The sequence below is a fragment of the Carcharhinus amblyrhynchos genome, chromosome 1 (genome assembly GCF_965287045.1).
Source record: "Carcharhinus amblyrhynchos chromosome 1, sCarAmb.v2.hapA, whole genome shotgun sequence".
Taxonomy (NCBI): Eukaryota; Metazoa; Chordata; class Chondrichthyes; order Carcharhiniformes; family Carcharhinidae; genus Carcharhinus; species Carcharhinus amblyrhynchos.
The window spans coordinates 136,826,548-136,841,881 of record NC_137324.1 but is presented as its reverse complement, the minus strand read 5'-3'; the positions used below and the strand labels follow the sequence as shown (position 1 = coordinate 136,841,881).

The following is a 15,334-nucleotide window of genomic DNA, read 5'->3' as shown; positions in this document are numbered from 1 at the left end:
ACTATCTGTAACCCCTGTGACTTGCCTGGGTTTGCAAAACCTCACTTACTGTACTGTCTGGAGACAATACACATCTCTTTAAACTGTGATCAGTGCTCCTACCACTCACATTATCAGCCACTTCAGGTCTTGAACAGCAGGTTAGGTGTAAGGATTCGTATTTTAATCAGTAATCTCTAAACTGTCTGTGCTTTATATGCTCTGTCTGAGGCCAGAACTCTCCATTCACCTGACGAAGAGGCTGTCCCCTCGAAAGCTTGTGAGAATATTATCAAATAAATAGGTTGGACTAAAACCTGGTGTTGTCAGACTTTTTACTGTAGGTGCATTGACCCAAACAGGCATCGGAGTGTGGTAGCTAGAGGATTTTTACAGTAACTTCATTGCAATATTAATATAAGCCTACTTGTGACATTAATAGATAAACTTTTTGATTATATTCACTGCAGTGCCCATTAACAGGTATAAGTATTCAGTATTGCCAAGCCATTAATGATGTAAGGTGGAACTTAGAGGTGACATTTGCAGTTTAAAGTTTATTTATTAGTGCCGCAAGTGGACTTACATTAACACTGCAATGAAGTTACTGTGAAAATCTCCTAGTCGCTGCACTCCGGCGCCTGTTCAGGTACACTGAGGGACAATTTAACATGGCCAATGCATCTAATCAGCACATCTTTAGACTGTGGAAGGAAACTGGAGCACCCAGAGGAAACTCACACTGAGATGGGGAGAACATGCAGGTTCTGCACAGACAGTGACCCACGCCAGGAATTGAACCTGGGCCCCACGCATTGTGAGGCAGCAGTGCTAACTGCTGTGCCATCATGCTGCCCCTGCAGAGCATAGAAAGCCTATTTTGGCTTTGGAAAGTGAAAGGTGGGGAAATGGAGGAGTGAACAGTAGGCTGAGATCTCATCACAATATCAAATAAAATTAGTAGGTATGAAAAGTACTTTCAGATTGTAACTCTTCAGAGCAACCTGAAGTCTGTAACCACACACAAGTTACAAATATCCTGAGCACTACTAGGTAAGAGGGGTCTGTGGGAGGGCTTCAAGTAATGGAAAGATTCTTAGTGCGTCAGCCTCATCACCAGGGACTTACATTCTTGCAAAAAATGCTTTGCAAAATAGATTTATTTGGATTTTAAAAAGATGTAAAATGATAATTAAGTATTTTAATGAACAAATTGCGCACAAGTGAAAGCCTGTGTAATAATGATTTGCAGCCACTAGATGTAGCTGGTGGACTTTAAGAGATTGAAGACTGGTCAGCACGAGGGAGAGTTTATCTGCAGTAAAGGAGGATTTCAGGATATGAAAGGGGGCTACAGCTCACGGCAAAACTTTATGAAATGAATAGATCAAGAGAAAATTGACCTTTAATGACACTGAGTTCAAACTATGATCTATAGTTTGTCTTATTTGGAATTTGATTTTAAGTAATGATCAAACTGAGAAAATAATGTTTACCTCCTATAATAGCAGGTGATGAAGGAAATAATGACACAGATATTAACCCATTCATGGGTCATTTATGGCCATTCAAGAAGACGCAGAGTAGACTAACATTCAGGGACATTGTTATGGCTGGATATTTGTTATTTCTTGATTTGTTTTTTCAGTTTTGTTTGCTCAATTTAATCCATTCAATTAACACAATGCTGCACCATTGCCTCAAGCTAGGCTGAAACTTTAAGTTATCCTAGGATTCAATGTTGGATCTGATTTTTGTACACATTTTGTATAAATGGATGATTTGGTCTTAGGTATTGGCAATACAATTTATTGATAATAAGGAGATCTGGCAAACAGGAAAATATTGCAGGAAGAAATCAGCAACAACTTTGAATTAGATAGACCTTTAATATAAATGGACATTGAGGCAAAGGAAGTATAAAGAGGTGTGAGTAAAACCTTGTTCCAATGAGTCAATTTTGAGGAAGGATTTAAAGGAGGAGGTAGATGGATTTCTAGAGCGAGGGATCAAGGTGCCATGACTGCCAAGACTGTGGTGAAGGGAAGGACGCACAAGATAGCAGAATCAGACAAACAAAGAGATTGTTGAGGTTTTAGGGCTGGTGGACATTACAGAGAAAGGAACATGCAAGCTGGAAGGGATCTAAACATAATAAAAATTTTGAATTTTATACTTGGGGGACTAGGGAGCAACGTATGTCAATGAGGTCAGAGTTGGGTAAGGGGCACATGAAATGGGATTGGAAATGGGTAACAGAATTTTGGATCTGTTAACATTTATGGTGGCAATTTATTATACAGAAGTGTGGGCTATTACATTTTTAGAGGGAAAACAAAAAATGGGTATCATATTCATAAGATCTAAGAAATAGGTTCAGGAGAAGGCAATTTATCCTCTTGAGCCTGCTCCATCATTCAGTAGGATCATGGTCAATCCAATTGTGGCCTCACCTCAACTCCACTTTTCTGTCTACCTCATATCCTTTGATCCTCTTGTAAATTATCAATCTGTCTAACTCAGCGCTCAAATACATTCAATGACCCAGCTTCCACTGCTTTCCGAAATAAATAATTCCAAAAATTAATGACTCACTGAGAGAAAACATTCCTCCACATCTTAGTGTTAAATTTGAGACCCCTTATGTTTAAACTGTGTCCCCGAGTTCTGGATTTCCCAACAAGGGGAAACTCAGCATCCACCCTGCACGGAGAACATAACTGTACACTGTATTCAATATTTTCCAATTATTCAGTATTTTCCAATCCCCTGTATAGTTGTAGTAATACTTCCCTACCTCTACACTCCATCCCTTCAAATAGAGGCCTTCATTCCATTCCTAATTACATCCGCTGCTGAAGGTGGATGGAGGTAATGTTTTTGCCTGTTTGTATGTTTTGTATGTCTGTAAAAAAAATCAGAAACTAAATCATGGATTTCAATGAAACTTGGTGCAGAGTTAGAGCATAACCCAAGGAAGAAGTGATTATTTTTGTTGAAGATGCAGATCTGAATGCATCTTAGACTTTTTTTTAAAGAATCTGATAATATTGGGAAAATAGAATGAATTTTTTTTTAGAATGCTGCAGGTTGATTTATTTAGGATGTTATTGATTTCTTTAGAATGTTATGGATTGTCTCAGCTCTCGTGGAATTTGTTGCGTTTGTCAAACTGTGAGCAGATTTTTCAGAATAGGTTGGTTGATGTGGATTCAGTGAGGTGGAAGATTTTAATTTAAAAAAAATCTTAATTCAGTGTAGTTACAGAGTATCAGCCAGGCAGGAAATGCCTCAAGGAAGAGTTGTGTAATGTGGAGTTAACACAGAGGGGTGAGGATATGTGCTGTACTGAGTACCCTCCTCACTGTTTACTTATAGTAATGGCATGCAATTGCTTTGTGATTTGTGTATAAGGAAAACCAGATCCTTTTGTGCTGCAGCATGCTGTAATCTGTCTCCATTTAAATAATAATCTGATTTTCTATTCTTCCTGCAAAGTGGACAACTTTATATTTTCCCACATTGTACTCCATCTGCCAAATTTTTGCCCACTTAACCCATTTGTAGCTCTTTGCAGACTCTTTGTATCCTCCTCAGAATTTGTTTTCCTGCCTTTTTTTACTGTCAGCTAACTGAACTACTATACACTTGGTCCCTTCATCCAAGTCATTAATAATTAGTTGACGCCTTAGCGCTGATCCCTGTGGCTCTCCATTAGTTACGATTTGCTGTCCTGAAAATGACTTATTTACTCCAAGATTCTATTTTCTGTTAGCCAAAATTCTATCCAGGCTAATATATATCCCCAACTTCTTCTGCAGTAATATTTTATATGTCACCTTATTGAATCTTTGGAAATCCAAATACACTACATCTACTGATTCCCCTTTACCCACCCTGTTTATTACATTCTCGAAAAAGTCTCATAAATAGGTCAAACATGATTTTCTTTTCACAAAACCATGTTGACTCTGCCTGATAATATTATGATTTTCTAAATGTCCTACTGCTCCCCCTTTAATCATGCTTTATGACATTCCCCCAATGTTGTTAGGTTCTATTAGGTTGTAAGGTTGTTAGATCTATAATTTGCTAATTTCTGCCTCTATCCTTTCTTGAATAAAGACATTGGATTTGAAACCTACATCTGTTTAAAATCCACTCTGACCTTTCCAGAATCTAGAGAATTTTCAAGGATAACAACCAATGCATCCACTTATTCATTTATTTAGTGAATGCAAACTCCTGAAGCCAAACAGCTTCTTCATACCATGCTGTGTTGAGTGTAGTTAGGCTCTGTTGAGTCTATGGATTGGATAATCTTCTATGTTTGCTCTCTCCCACAGGCATGCTCTAATGCCACCTGTGGATGTTGGCCAAGCAGGGTGGATCATTCTTCCCTTGGAAAGTTAACATTTGGGAGTGTGTGCGCGTGTGTGCGTGTATGTGTACGTGGAGACCAGTGATTGGAGGGGGGCATGTGATAACCACTGAACAAAGAGAAAAATCTGTGCATGTGTGATTGCACCCTCTAGTGCAAGCAACTGGCTTTCCAGCAAGCTTAGGTTCTGCCTCCTCACTCCACAGATTGTGCATCATTTTTTGTATAAAGTGGTATAAGATTGCATTTCAAGCTCACCCAAAAAACAGTTCTGAAACTCTCCCATTTTCATGTTCATTCAGTACTTAGAATGTTTTTAGTGAGATTGCCACCTAAAGCCTGATCATCAGAAAAAAATAGCTTTTCACATTATTGTATAGATCTCATCCTTTATTAATGGATTTACTCCACCTCCTTTCCTGTTCTTTCTTTATACTTGATGGGAAGATAATGGGTGAACAGAGAGATCCAGGATTCACATATATAAGCTAGAATTATCCAACCTCACCCACAGTTGGGATTCTCTGGTTCCCTTGCAGTAAATGGAGTTTTGGCTGCGCACCAAATTCTTTGATCACACTGGCAGTGCTAATGGGGCAGACAAGATTGGAGAAGTCTAGCCATATTTCCTGAAAGTATGAGCGCAGGTAGTTAGGATGGGATTTTCCAACCCCGCTGCAGTGGGTTCTCCTGCAGTGGTTACGGCAAGCCAGCCAAAAGACTTCAGTGGGACTGGAAGATCATGCTGGCAGGCAGGGCCAGAAACCTTTAGCCAAAAATTATTAAAAAATAGAAACAACATCTTGGTTTTATTAATGAGGACATTGCGTCGAGGGGTAAAGAAGCAATTTTAAATTTGTATAAAGTATTGGTGGGGTCATATTTAGGGTTTTGCATGTAGTTTTGGACAACGTATTATCAAAAGGACATCCGAAGCGTTGAGAGTGTAAACAATAGTTTTGCCGACATGATGCTGGAGATGGGAAACCATGGGTTTAAGTAGACTCTTGTGAAACTGGAAAGATTTCAATTGAAGCATTAAGAATATATTTAACAGACAGTTTTACAAATATGAACAGTTTAAATATACTCAGTATTGAAACATTATTTCCTCTAGTTGGGGAGTGGGTTAAGAGAATTTGATGATTTAAATTCCTATCCAAGAATGAGGAAAGACATTAGGATAATGTTTTATTCAGAAGGTTATTGGACCATGGAGTGGTTTGGTGGAAGAAGAGAACATTTAACTGCTTAATGAAAATTTGAAAGAATATTAGACCAAGTTCATATCTATGGAGAGAGATCAGAGGGGTTGGTTTAGGAATGCTCAAAAAAGAACCAGCATAGACAAATAAGAGTCTCTGCTTTCCCTTTAGTTGGGTTTAACTGAAACATCGGAGAGGTAGCGTGATAAGATTTGAAGATGATGATAAAGATATTAAATATGAAGTGCAGGGAAATGGAGCCAGTTTTGTTCTCTGTGCAGGATTTATGCAGAACAGACTGTGATTGCTGAGTACCTTATAAGCTGGAGCTTATAGAGGGTGAAGTATCGAGCCCAACAAGGAGAAGCTGAGCTGAGAGATAAATGAAAATTTGAGCAGGGGAGAGGTTGAGAAAAGCAGAGAGTTAGGGAAGAAATAAAATCAATAAAGAGTGGTGATGTAAAGGCGGATGGTGTGGAGAGTGCCCACCTGAAGTATTGTGTCCTTTGAGAGTAGCTCCTTCAGTGAAGGAAAAACGTCTGTTTTCTAACATTGACAAATGTCTCTTATACTTCACAGTGACTATAAGGAGCACACGAGACTTCATGGGCTTCCTGCTGCAGGCTCGTCGAGTTGCTGATGACCAAGTGACTGGGACATTCATTCTCATTTCCTCTGGGTCAAAACTACTGAAGTGTTCTGAAGATGGAGATACTGTGACGCACTCAGACAAGTCATTGAAGAGAAATCTCTCCTTTGTTTGGAAAGCACCACATCAACTCAAAGGGGACATCAAATTTTTGTAATTATTGCCTTTGACCTTAAAATACTTACAGAATCATAGAATTCCTACAGTGCAGAAAGAGGCCATTCAGCTCATCAAGTCTGTACTGACTTTCTGAAAGAGCATCTTATCCAGACCCACTCTCCATCCCATTCCCTTAACCCCATGCATTTACCCTGCTGATGCCCCTGATCTTGGGACACTAAGGGGAAATTTAGCATAGCTAATCCGCCTAACCTGCACATCTTTGGACCACGGAAGGAAACTGGAGCATCCAGAGGAAACCCACACAGATACAGGGAGAATGTGCAAATTCCACACAGTCACCCAAGACTAGAATCAAACTCAGGTCCTTAATGCTATGAGACAGCAGTGCTAACCACTATGTCACCATTTTCTAATGAATTTACTTGATACAAAATGTGTAACATTCAAAACCATTTTAAAAATTGAGGAAAGGCAGGGCAGCATTACAATGTTGGGGTGGAGGTTAATGAAAATAGAAATCCGTCTTCCATTCATTCTGAATCATTCTAAGCAAATTGTGAATCAGGATTTGGACTCTGGTTAGGAATCTGTAGGTACTGAGATACCAAACAGGTCTTAGTTTCAAGTGACATCAGCTTTCACCTGCTGAATGTTTCAGATGCAGCAGTCAGGTGCTGTACCTGAAAAATGGTGACCTTGACTCTAATAAAGGAGATTAGAGCAAAGTTATATTATGTACACCTTTGAAGAGCATTTTTAAGTTTCAAATAATCTTTCTGAAGGGCAGCATTGTCACTGCTGGGAGTAGAACTAATCTTTGTTTGACTACGTCGGAGACAAAACGTGGGATTTTCTGGCCATGTTCGTCCCAAGACCAGAAAATCCTGCCTGAGCAGGCCTTCTGCACGGTCCGCTTCCCACCTACTACGATTCCTGTGGTGGGTGGGACCAGAAAATTCCACCCAAAAGGTCTGACTGTTGATGGGACAATGTTTTAGAGGTGGTGCCAAGATCTGTAATGCTTTGGGCCACCTAACTATCGGGTGAAATGTTCTGGCCCTGTGGAGATGGGGGTTGGAGGCAGATAGCCAATTAGGGTAACTATGGCCCCACTGCGAGGCGATTCTGTAACAAATCCAAGGTCACTTCTGAGTTCCCAACCTGGAATCTTGGCTGACATCCGCATTGGATTCACTCGGGATAATCCAATCCATGTGCTTCAGCATATCCTTCTTTAGATTTCAGTTCAAGTACCCAGCCAATGTTACGGCTAGCCGATGGTGCTGTTTGTTGAGATATTTTCCTTCAGGATCAGTGAAAATGATGACATCCCCTAAGTTTGCATTCTAATCACTGACTTCTGTTCCATGTAACTTGCAGTGTTTCAGCTGTCCAGTCATACTTCGTTTACTGGGCCAGAATTGAGTCTGGCCTCATTTCTGAACAAAAGCAGAATAATTCCATATCGATGAGGAACCAGGAGTTAAAGGAAACTCTCCAGACGTTTGTAGACAAGAACACCACGGGAAGAATTGTTCCCTTTATGGAAGGTACAGTACATTTTACTTCACTATAGTAAGTGAAAGTTAATAAAGCATTGAACTGTTGGTGTCATTTAACCAAGAATGTTAAAACATTCCATGGAAATTCTTCCATTAGTAACAATAACCTGGATCTGAAATATCTTTTTTTTAATAATAAACAAGAAAATTTTGTATTTTATCTGTAGTTGGTAATGAAAGCAGGATTCTTTGAAACACAAAACCTTGGGTTATATATTTCACTTAGCAGCACATTCATCACTGAAGAGGGAAAAATAACATTCTCCCATTTTTCACTCAAAGAGGAATTTCACTTCTTGTTTAACTAAACTGATATCAAAGTGTTAAAGAATAACACTATAGAATCCCAACAGTGTAGAAGAAGTCCATTTGGCCTATCGAGTCTGATTAACTCTCTGAAAAAGCACCTTACGCAGCCCGACTGCCTGCTCCATCACTGTAAGCCCGCACGTTGATCATATCTAATCTACCTACACTTCTTGGGACACTAAGGGGCAATTAGCATGGCCAATCCACCTACCTGCTCATCTTCGGACTGTGAGAGGAAACCGGAGCACCCAAAGGAAACCCAGGGAGAGAACGTGCAAAAACCCAGCAACACTGAGAAGTCAGATGTGATTGGTGATTGTGATTAAGGTTCTCATTTGCAGGAGGTGACCTTGAGCTTGCGATTGCTGTCAACGGAAATGCCCGTGGAAACTCAAAATCTGATGAAACCCAAAAGTTGCGAATCTTGCCAGTAAGATCGTGACTTTGGATTTTCGCCAGCACTCACCCATTGTGGGCGTGAACCTAATTTCAAAATATTTGAATACATTAACATGTTCGCCCACAGAATTCAAGTGGAACATGGTGAAATGCTATAAAGCCATTGTGCCCTGGTTTATTTAATTCAGATGGATAACTGGCAACTCATCAAACTCTGAACTCACTCTTTTCAAAAGCACAATTCCACAGTGCATTTCTTTTTGATCTGTGAATATTGTTATGTGCAAAGGCATGAATAATATAACGTCAAAATATACTCCAGCGTCAGACTGCAATACAGATATCATTCCCTTTCACAGGCACGTAATCCTTTCTGATGCACTTGATGTTACAGTCAAGTGTAATATTTGCTTAAAAAGATGATCATGTTTACATCTCAAGGAACTTGGTTACTAACACAACACCATGTTCTGCAAACTAAAAATTAAAACTGAATATATAATCAGAGGTTGGGAATACTGTAGTGAGTAACTCACCTCCTGACTCCCCAAAGCATGTTCTCATCCACAAGGCATAAGTCAGGAGTGTGGTGGAATACTCACCATTTGCCTGGGTGAGTGCAACTCCAACAACACTCAAGAATTTCGACACCATCCAGGATAAAGCAACCTGTTTGATTTGCATTTCTTCAAAAAACAATGGTGAACAGTGCAAGCCATGAGTACTATACACAAGATACACAGCAAGAACTCACCAAGGCTCCTCAGGTGGCACCCACCAAACCCATGACTTCTACCATGTAGAAGGACAAGGGCAGCAGACAGCTGGGAATACTACCATCTGAAAGTTCTCAACCAAGTCATTCACCATCCTAACTTGGAAATACATTGCCATTCCAGCACTGTCATTAGGTCAAAGTCCTGCAATTCCCTCCCTTACAGCACTGTGGATGTACCTATACCTCAGGGACTGCAGCGGTTCAGAAGGCTGCTCACAACCATCTTCTCAAGGACAACTAGAGATGGGCAATAAATGCTAGTTTAGCCAGTGACACCTACATCCTTCAAATGAATAAAACAAAATAATGAAAAGGTTTATGGTTGGAACAGATTGATTCAGGATTTGAATATTATTATTATCATTTGTCCTGTAAAAAGATTATTGAATATTTTCGGCTGTTTTTAATTTCTAAGGGAAAAGCATTGTTGTAGACTCCAGTCACAATATGTTCCTTACTTTCTGACAATGCCATTTACAACTAGCTATTGGGAGATGTATGACATGGGGCCAAGCAGTATTTTCCCTTCCTTGCAGGGGTCAGTCCTGGATCTTTGCTCCAGGTTTCCCCATATTGGTATAGCTGAGAACTGAAATGGAACAGCATTGGTGATGGGCTGTCACATTGCTTCTTTACTCTGCCTCTCCACATACCATTTAAATACCGTTATGGATAACTCAATGATCTCTGTGTTGTGGTTTTGAGCCTGTAGTGTCCTAACTATGTTAGGGGTTGTGGGTTTTACACAAAGAAAAGGTGTGGTTTGCGCATGTAGAGTCAAACAAAAACATGACAGGTTTTCTTGAAGAGCCGCTCTCTCTGCATTGCAGAGTACAAAACAAAGTAAAACAGAAGCACCTGCAAGACCCTAATTACATCACCGTCTTAGAGCAACCTGTAATCCTTTTAAATATATAACAGCTCTCCCTCTTTACATCTGCAGCAAATTACTAAAATGTTATACATAGGATCAATAATGCACAAGACACAGGACTATGCATCATCAATCATTGTACACAGTCAATAAAAAACTCAAGCAGGAGGGTATCTATTCCTCTTTAGACGTATTACAGCATTTTGGAAGTTGCCTATCCTTGACTCTGGAAGTATGATTTGGAATTTCAGTAGATACTTCTCTTGGAACTAATTCTGCATCATTCTCACATGGTTAAGTAGACACAATCATCAGGCAACTCAGATTCAACTAAGTCTTCCATAGTAGCTTTGAGACTTTTTGATTGATTATTTGGCTTTATCTTGAGTTTCACTTGAATTCCCTTCATTGAGCCAAGTGTCTCTTCAAATACAATCTTGTATTTATTCAAGGTGTTGTTTTCGCATCCACCAATCTGTTGACCAGCATTCCCGTAAAGCTTCATCTTCTCCAAACATGATCTCCCAAATAGAGCTGGAAAATTACCACAGACCGCATGGAGAGGAAATTCTGCTGTTTGTCCACGCAGACAAACAGACTTGTTGATGCAGACTTGATGGACTGAATGGCCTCTTCTGCACTGTAGGGATCCTATGTTGTAAATTCTTTTTGTAGGAGGCAGCTTCTTCTTCTTCTTGAAGATACTCAGATTCTTCTTCTGAATATTCTTCTAAGGTTAAGCTAGTCTAGTTCAAAAAGCTGTTGCAATGTGACCTATTTTGCTACAATTTTTTCATTGACTATCCTTCCTCCAGCACTCATTCGCTGAATGGCCTGTTTTGGCACATCTGTGACATGCTTGTTGCTGTTTTGACTTCTTGTGGGCAGTTCCCAACTTGTGGATCTTTGTTCCTGCACCAGATTGTGAAGCCTCTTTCTCACTAGTTCTCTTGACAGTGCGATTTCTACTGCTGTCTTTACAGTCAAAAGCCATGTTCATTAAACAATCTTCCTTGGATAGCCTCATTTTGGAGGCGACAAACTAGACAATCTTGAAGAATATCTTCCAGTGACTCACCAAATTCACATTGTTTTGCCAGCCATTTTAAGATTGTCACAAACTGAGCAATGCTTTCGCCTTCCACACGATTCCTTGAGTGGAACCTGAGCCGTTCCATGATCATCAGTGGCTTTGGAGAGTAACGCCCAGCAAGGATTTGGTCAAGTCATTCTAAGTTTTAGTTTTTGGCTTTGTCAGATAAACAAATTTCATGAGCAAACTATAGGTTTTAGTTCCTATTGTACTTACGAGCAACTCGTTTGCAATTTTATTTGTTTGTATAAACCACTGAAAGCTTTCTACACAGGAACGCCATATTTGTTTTTTCATTGAAGGGGCCCATGGATCTGCCATTCCCTTGCAGGTACCATTGACTCGAGACTGCTCAGTATATATATTTTTACTGTCTTTCCAGTTCTCCCATTTTTTAATCTGGAGACCATTGACTTGATGTACTTTTTTTTTCAAATGGCCCCAGCTATACAGCAAAGCATCCACTCTTTTCAAATATGCCACTTACTGACTGGAATTTCACCCTTCTTTGATTGGGAAAAAAACCCTCCTTTAAAACCACAAAGAGAGCTTTCTTTTACTGGAGCTTTCCTTCACTTGGACTTGGATCTTTAATCCAGCTGTTGATTCTCCCCAGCTTGTGAGGATACACAATTTTTTTCTACCTGAGGATCTTTTGTCGAAGCTTTCGATGAAATAAAATCCCGTCTTACCAATGCAAGACCCTAATGACATCACCATCAAATCATGTGATCTTCAAGCAGCCTTGCAATCCTTTTAAATATATAACACAGCCTCCCTCACACAACAGGAATATCCAAGCTTTTATATGCATCCTGTGCTTAATCAGCTAACCTGAACCAGGGCTCCACATCCTGAATTTTACACTTGTCATCAGCACTCTGTGATCCTTTGCTGAGAAATGGATTTTAGGTGAGTGCAGAGTTGGTCATCAGTACAATATTCCAGCAGTCAAATAGCAAGCTGCTTAATGTCTAGCTTCTCAAAAGCAAAAACTACCCAGCGAGAGCTACACATCACCATAAATCACTGCCTTCAGGACAGGTGTGAAGGAAGAAAGTTGTGGGATGGTGCATCCTAAACAGTTATAAAGTAGAAGATGCATTTGAATATTGAAGTACAAGGCAAACACAATGCCAAAATTCTTCCATTTTGTAGATACTTCGATGTAACATGCAGCAAGTATGTTTTCAGTAAGCACTATAGAATGAATTTGTGTGGTTCATAAAACACAATCATATGTTCCATTCTTTCCCAATACCAGCAGAGGATTTTTATGATTAATGACTATAATGGAAAATCATCATCTTACTCTCCTGTGTTGGGACCATCGTATCTGTGATGCAAAGATGCACTTAAATTATATTTAAAAACAAAGGTTTAACAATTCATCATGTACTCAAATATAATCCTTCACTAAACAATTCAACTATTTGTTTTCATGTAACAGCATAATATTAATACATCTGGCATAAATATATTCTTGCCTTCCAAGTGCTCTATCTAATAATTTGGACTTTGATCTATGTGACTTTGACCAATGAGTGTTAATGAAATTGCTATTTCAATCTTGTCAATACAGTATCCACATTATCATCTCCGGAGTTAGCAGAATACATTAACCCTCAAACAATCACCCAGACAAAACAACCTCCACTCTTCATCACAGAACAGTACTTCAGTCAACACGCTGCTAATGTGGAAGGTTACTTGCCCGACCAGCTTGCATATTCTCAAGATCATAACCCTGCGACCCAGCAGTCCAGTTTGGAAGAGAATGCTGCACATTTACAGCCATCCTTGAATTCTATTAACAGAAACCCATTGACTGATACCCAGACAACACAGAGCAGCTTTCTGCTGGAAACCAGAGAGTTTGGCAACACAGAAAGGTAGATTTAGTCTTGGCTTAATATTCTTTCCAAAATGTGAAAATATCTTTACCAAAAATGTGAGCGCGAACCCTTCCATATAAGTGAACAAAATGATCTGGTAACTGTTTTAAAATATATGTAGGACTGTACAAGTTTCATGGGTGCAATTTCACTCTGGAACATTTGATACTCCACACTTGTTTGTTTGTTATAACAGTACATCACCAGAACTTCAGGTTTCATAATAGGATTCACCACCATGCGATAATAAACAATGGCTCTCCTACCTGTGTGGATTAAGTAAGTTCAAACCACTGCCATTACTTTGTGCAGTATTGTGTTATGCTATCTAGAATGTACTGTAGAAAGTTGACTCTGTAGTATCTCAGCTGCCTGATTAAAACAATCCTATTACAAATTGGCTTTTCAACAGAGACATAGAAAATAGGAGCTGGTGGAGGCCATTTGGCCCTTTGACTCTGCTCAGTCATTCATTATGATCATGGCTGATCATCCAACTCAATATTCTGATTCACCTACAGCACTTAGAATAGGGACATCCAAACTGTTTCTGTGCTGGATGTACGTATGAGATTTATCAGTGATATATGACCATACTTAGAAATGCAAGTCCTATTAACATAAAATATGTATAGCTCTCTCCAATATTTCCCTCCTCTCTATTTCATCCTGAGCTCATAAAGCATGAAAATATGGGGTTAAATTTTACAGTCCATCACTGGCATATTTGGAGAGGCTCCTGTCATTTTTCCCCCCACCCCTGTCCTATCTGTCATCTTACAGTGAGCAGGCAATATGTCTGGTAGCACCTCCTCCATCCCAGGCCATCATTGGCCCTTGGGTCTGTTGTGTAGCAGGGGAAAGCAGAGGCAAAGTGAGCATCCTGGCGACTTTGACAGTGGATGTGCCGGCGTTGGACTGGGGTAAACACAGTAAAAAGTCTGACAACACCGGGTTTTAGTCCAACCGATTTATTTGATAGTAAACACACAAGCTTTCGAGGTTTCCCTCTTCGTCCGAGGCCAGAACTCTCCATTCACCTGACAAAGAGGGAAACCTCGAAAGCTTGTGCATTTACTATCAAATAAATCGGTTGGACTAAAACCTGGTGTTGTCAGACTTTTTACTGACTTTGACAGCACAGACTGCTGGAGGGCACATTTTCCTCTGGGGGAGATCAGGAGCAACCCTTCCCAAGATGGTATCGTATCCACCCCCCCAACTCCAGAAATGTTTCCTCCCCGCCCCAGGGAATTTGTCATCCAGTTTGCTTCATGTTTCTTTGCAACAATATATTTGTAATTTGTAATCATTGTACTGGTTCACAATGAGCTCCTTCTCCTCTCTGGTATTTTGGGCGGACGACTTTATTTGACTTAGTCAACTAAGGTCCAGAATTGTTCTAAACTTGTTAACCAGCCTGCCAATATTTTAAGTGCCAAATTCATAACTGATTTGCTGTGATGAAAGTGAGGCAAACTCATAAACTGCCCATTTGTTTAGTTCTTTTTCTGGAAACCTTTGATCTAATGACCATGCAATCATTGTATGAAACATAGAATTATTAGATTTTTCATCCAGTTGCTCCAAGAGACTGTTTCTCAGAGATAGGTTTAAATGATGCCTCCACATTGTCTGTAACATCTGCCATTTCCTCAAACTGCCCGCTTTGAAGTGAAGATCTTGAATGTTCTTAAGCGTCTCTATTTCCTTGGTCACAGCATTGACCAACTCCAAATTTTCTCAATGTCGTTGTACTAAATGTGAAGTGTAGGTTGAGTTGTTTGGCAACACTATTGTTTTTCTCTGGCATGTCACAAGTGCGCTATCTGAAGTGAACATCACCACATTCATCATGTCCAGCTTATTCAGAATGTAAAAATCTTCCACAACAGCTATAATAACTCAAATGTTACAAGAAGACAAGTTAATAATTCCAATAACACTGCCTATGCACGACAGGTGCTGCATCTCCAAACTTAAAGTAAATGCTAAAAACCTTGTTAATGGAAATCTTTGTGTTCACATCAATAATAAGTGTATAGTTGGAAATCAGGTGAATCTCTGATATAACTTCTGCCTGGACA

The 15,334-nt window shown here is 39.7% G+C and overlaps 1 protein-coding gene across 1 annotated transcript in view; it reads left to right on the top strand.

Moving 5' to 3' along the window:
* The window catches only part of reeld1 (reeler domain containing 1), a 36,491-nt gene that overhangs the window by 8,502 nt on the left and 12,655 nt on the right, over positions 1-15,334 (top strand). Inside the window, exons 3-5 of the mRNA XM_080199518.1 lie at positions 6,145-6,367; positions 7,718-7,892; positions 13,027-13,244. Coding sequence (XP_080055644.1) covers positions 6,145-6,367; positions 7,718-7,892; positions 13,027-13,244 — 616 coding nt within the window. The remainder of the gene's footprint in view (positions 1-6,144; positions 6,368-7,717; positions 7,893-13,026; positions 13,245-15,334) is intronic.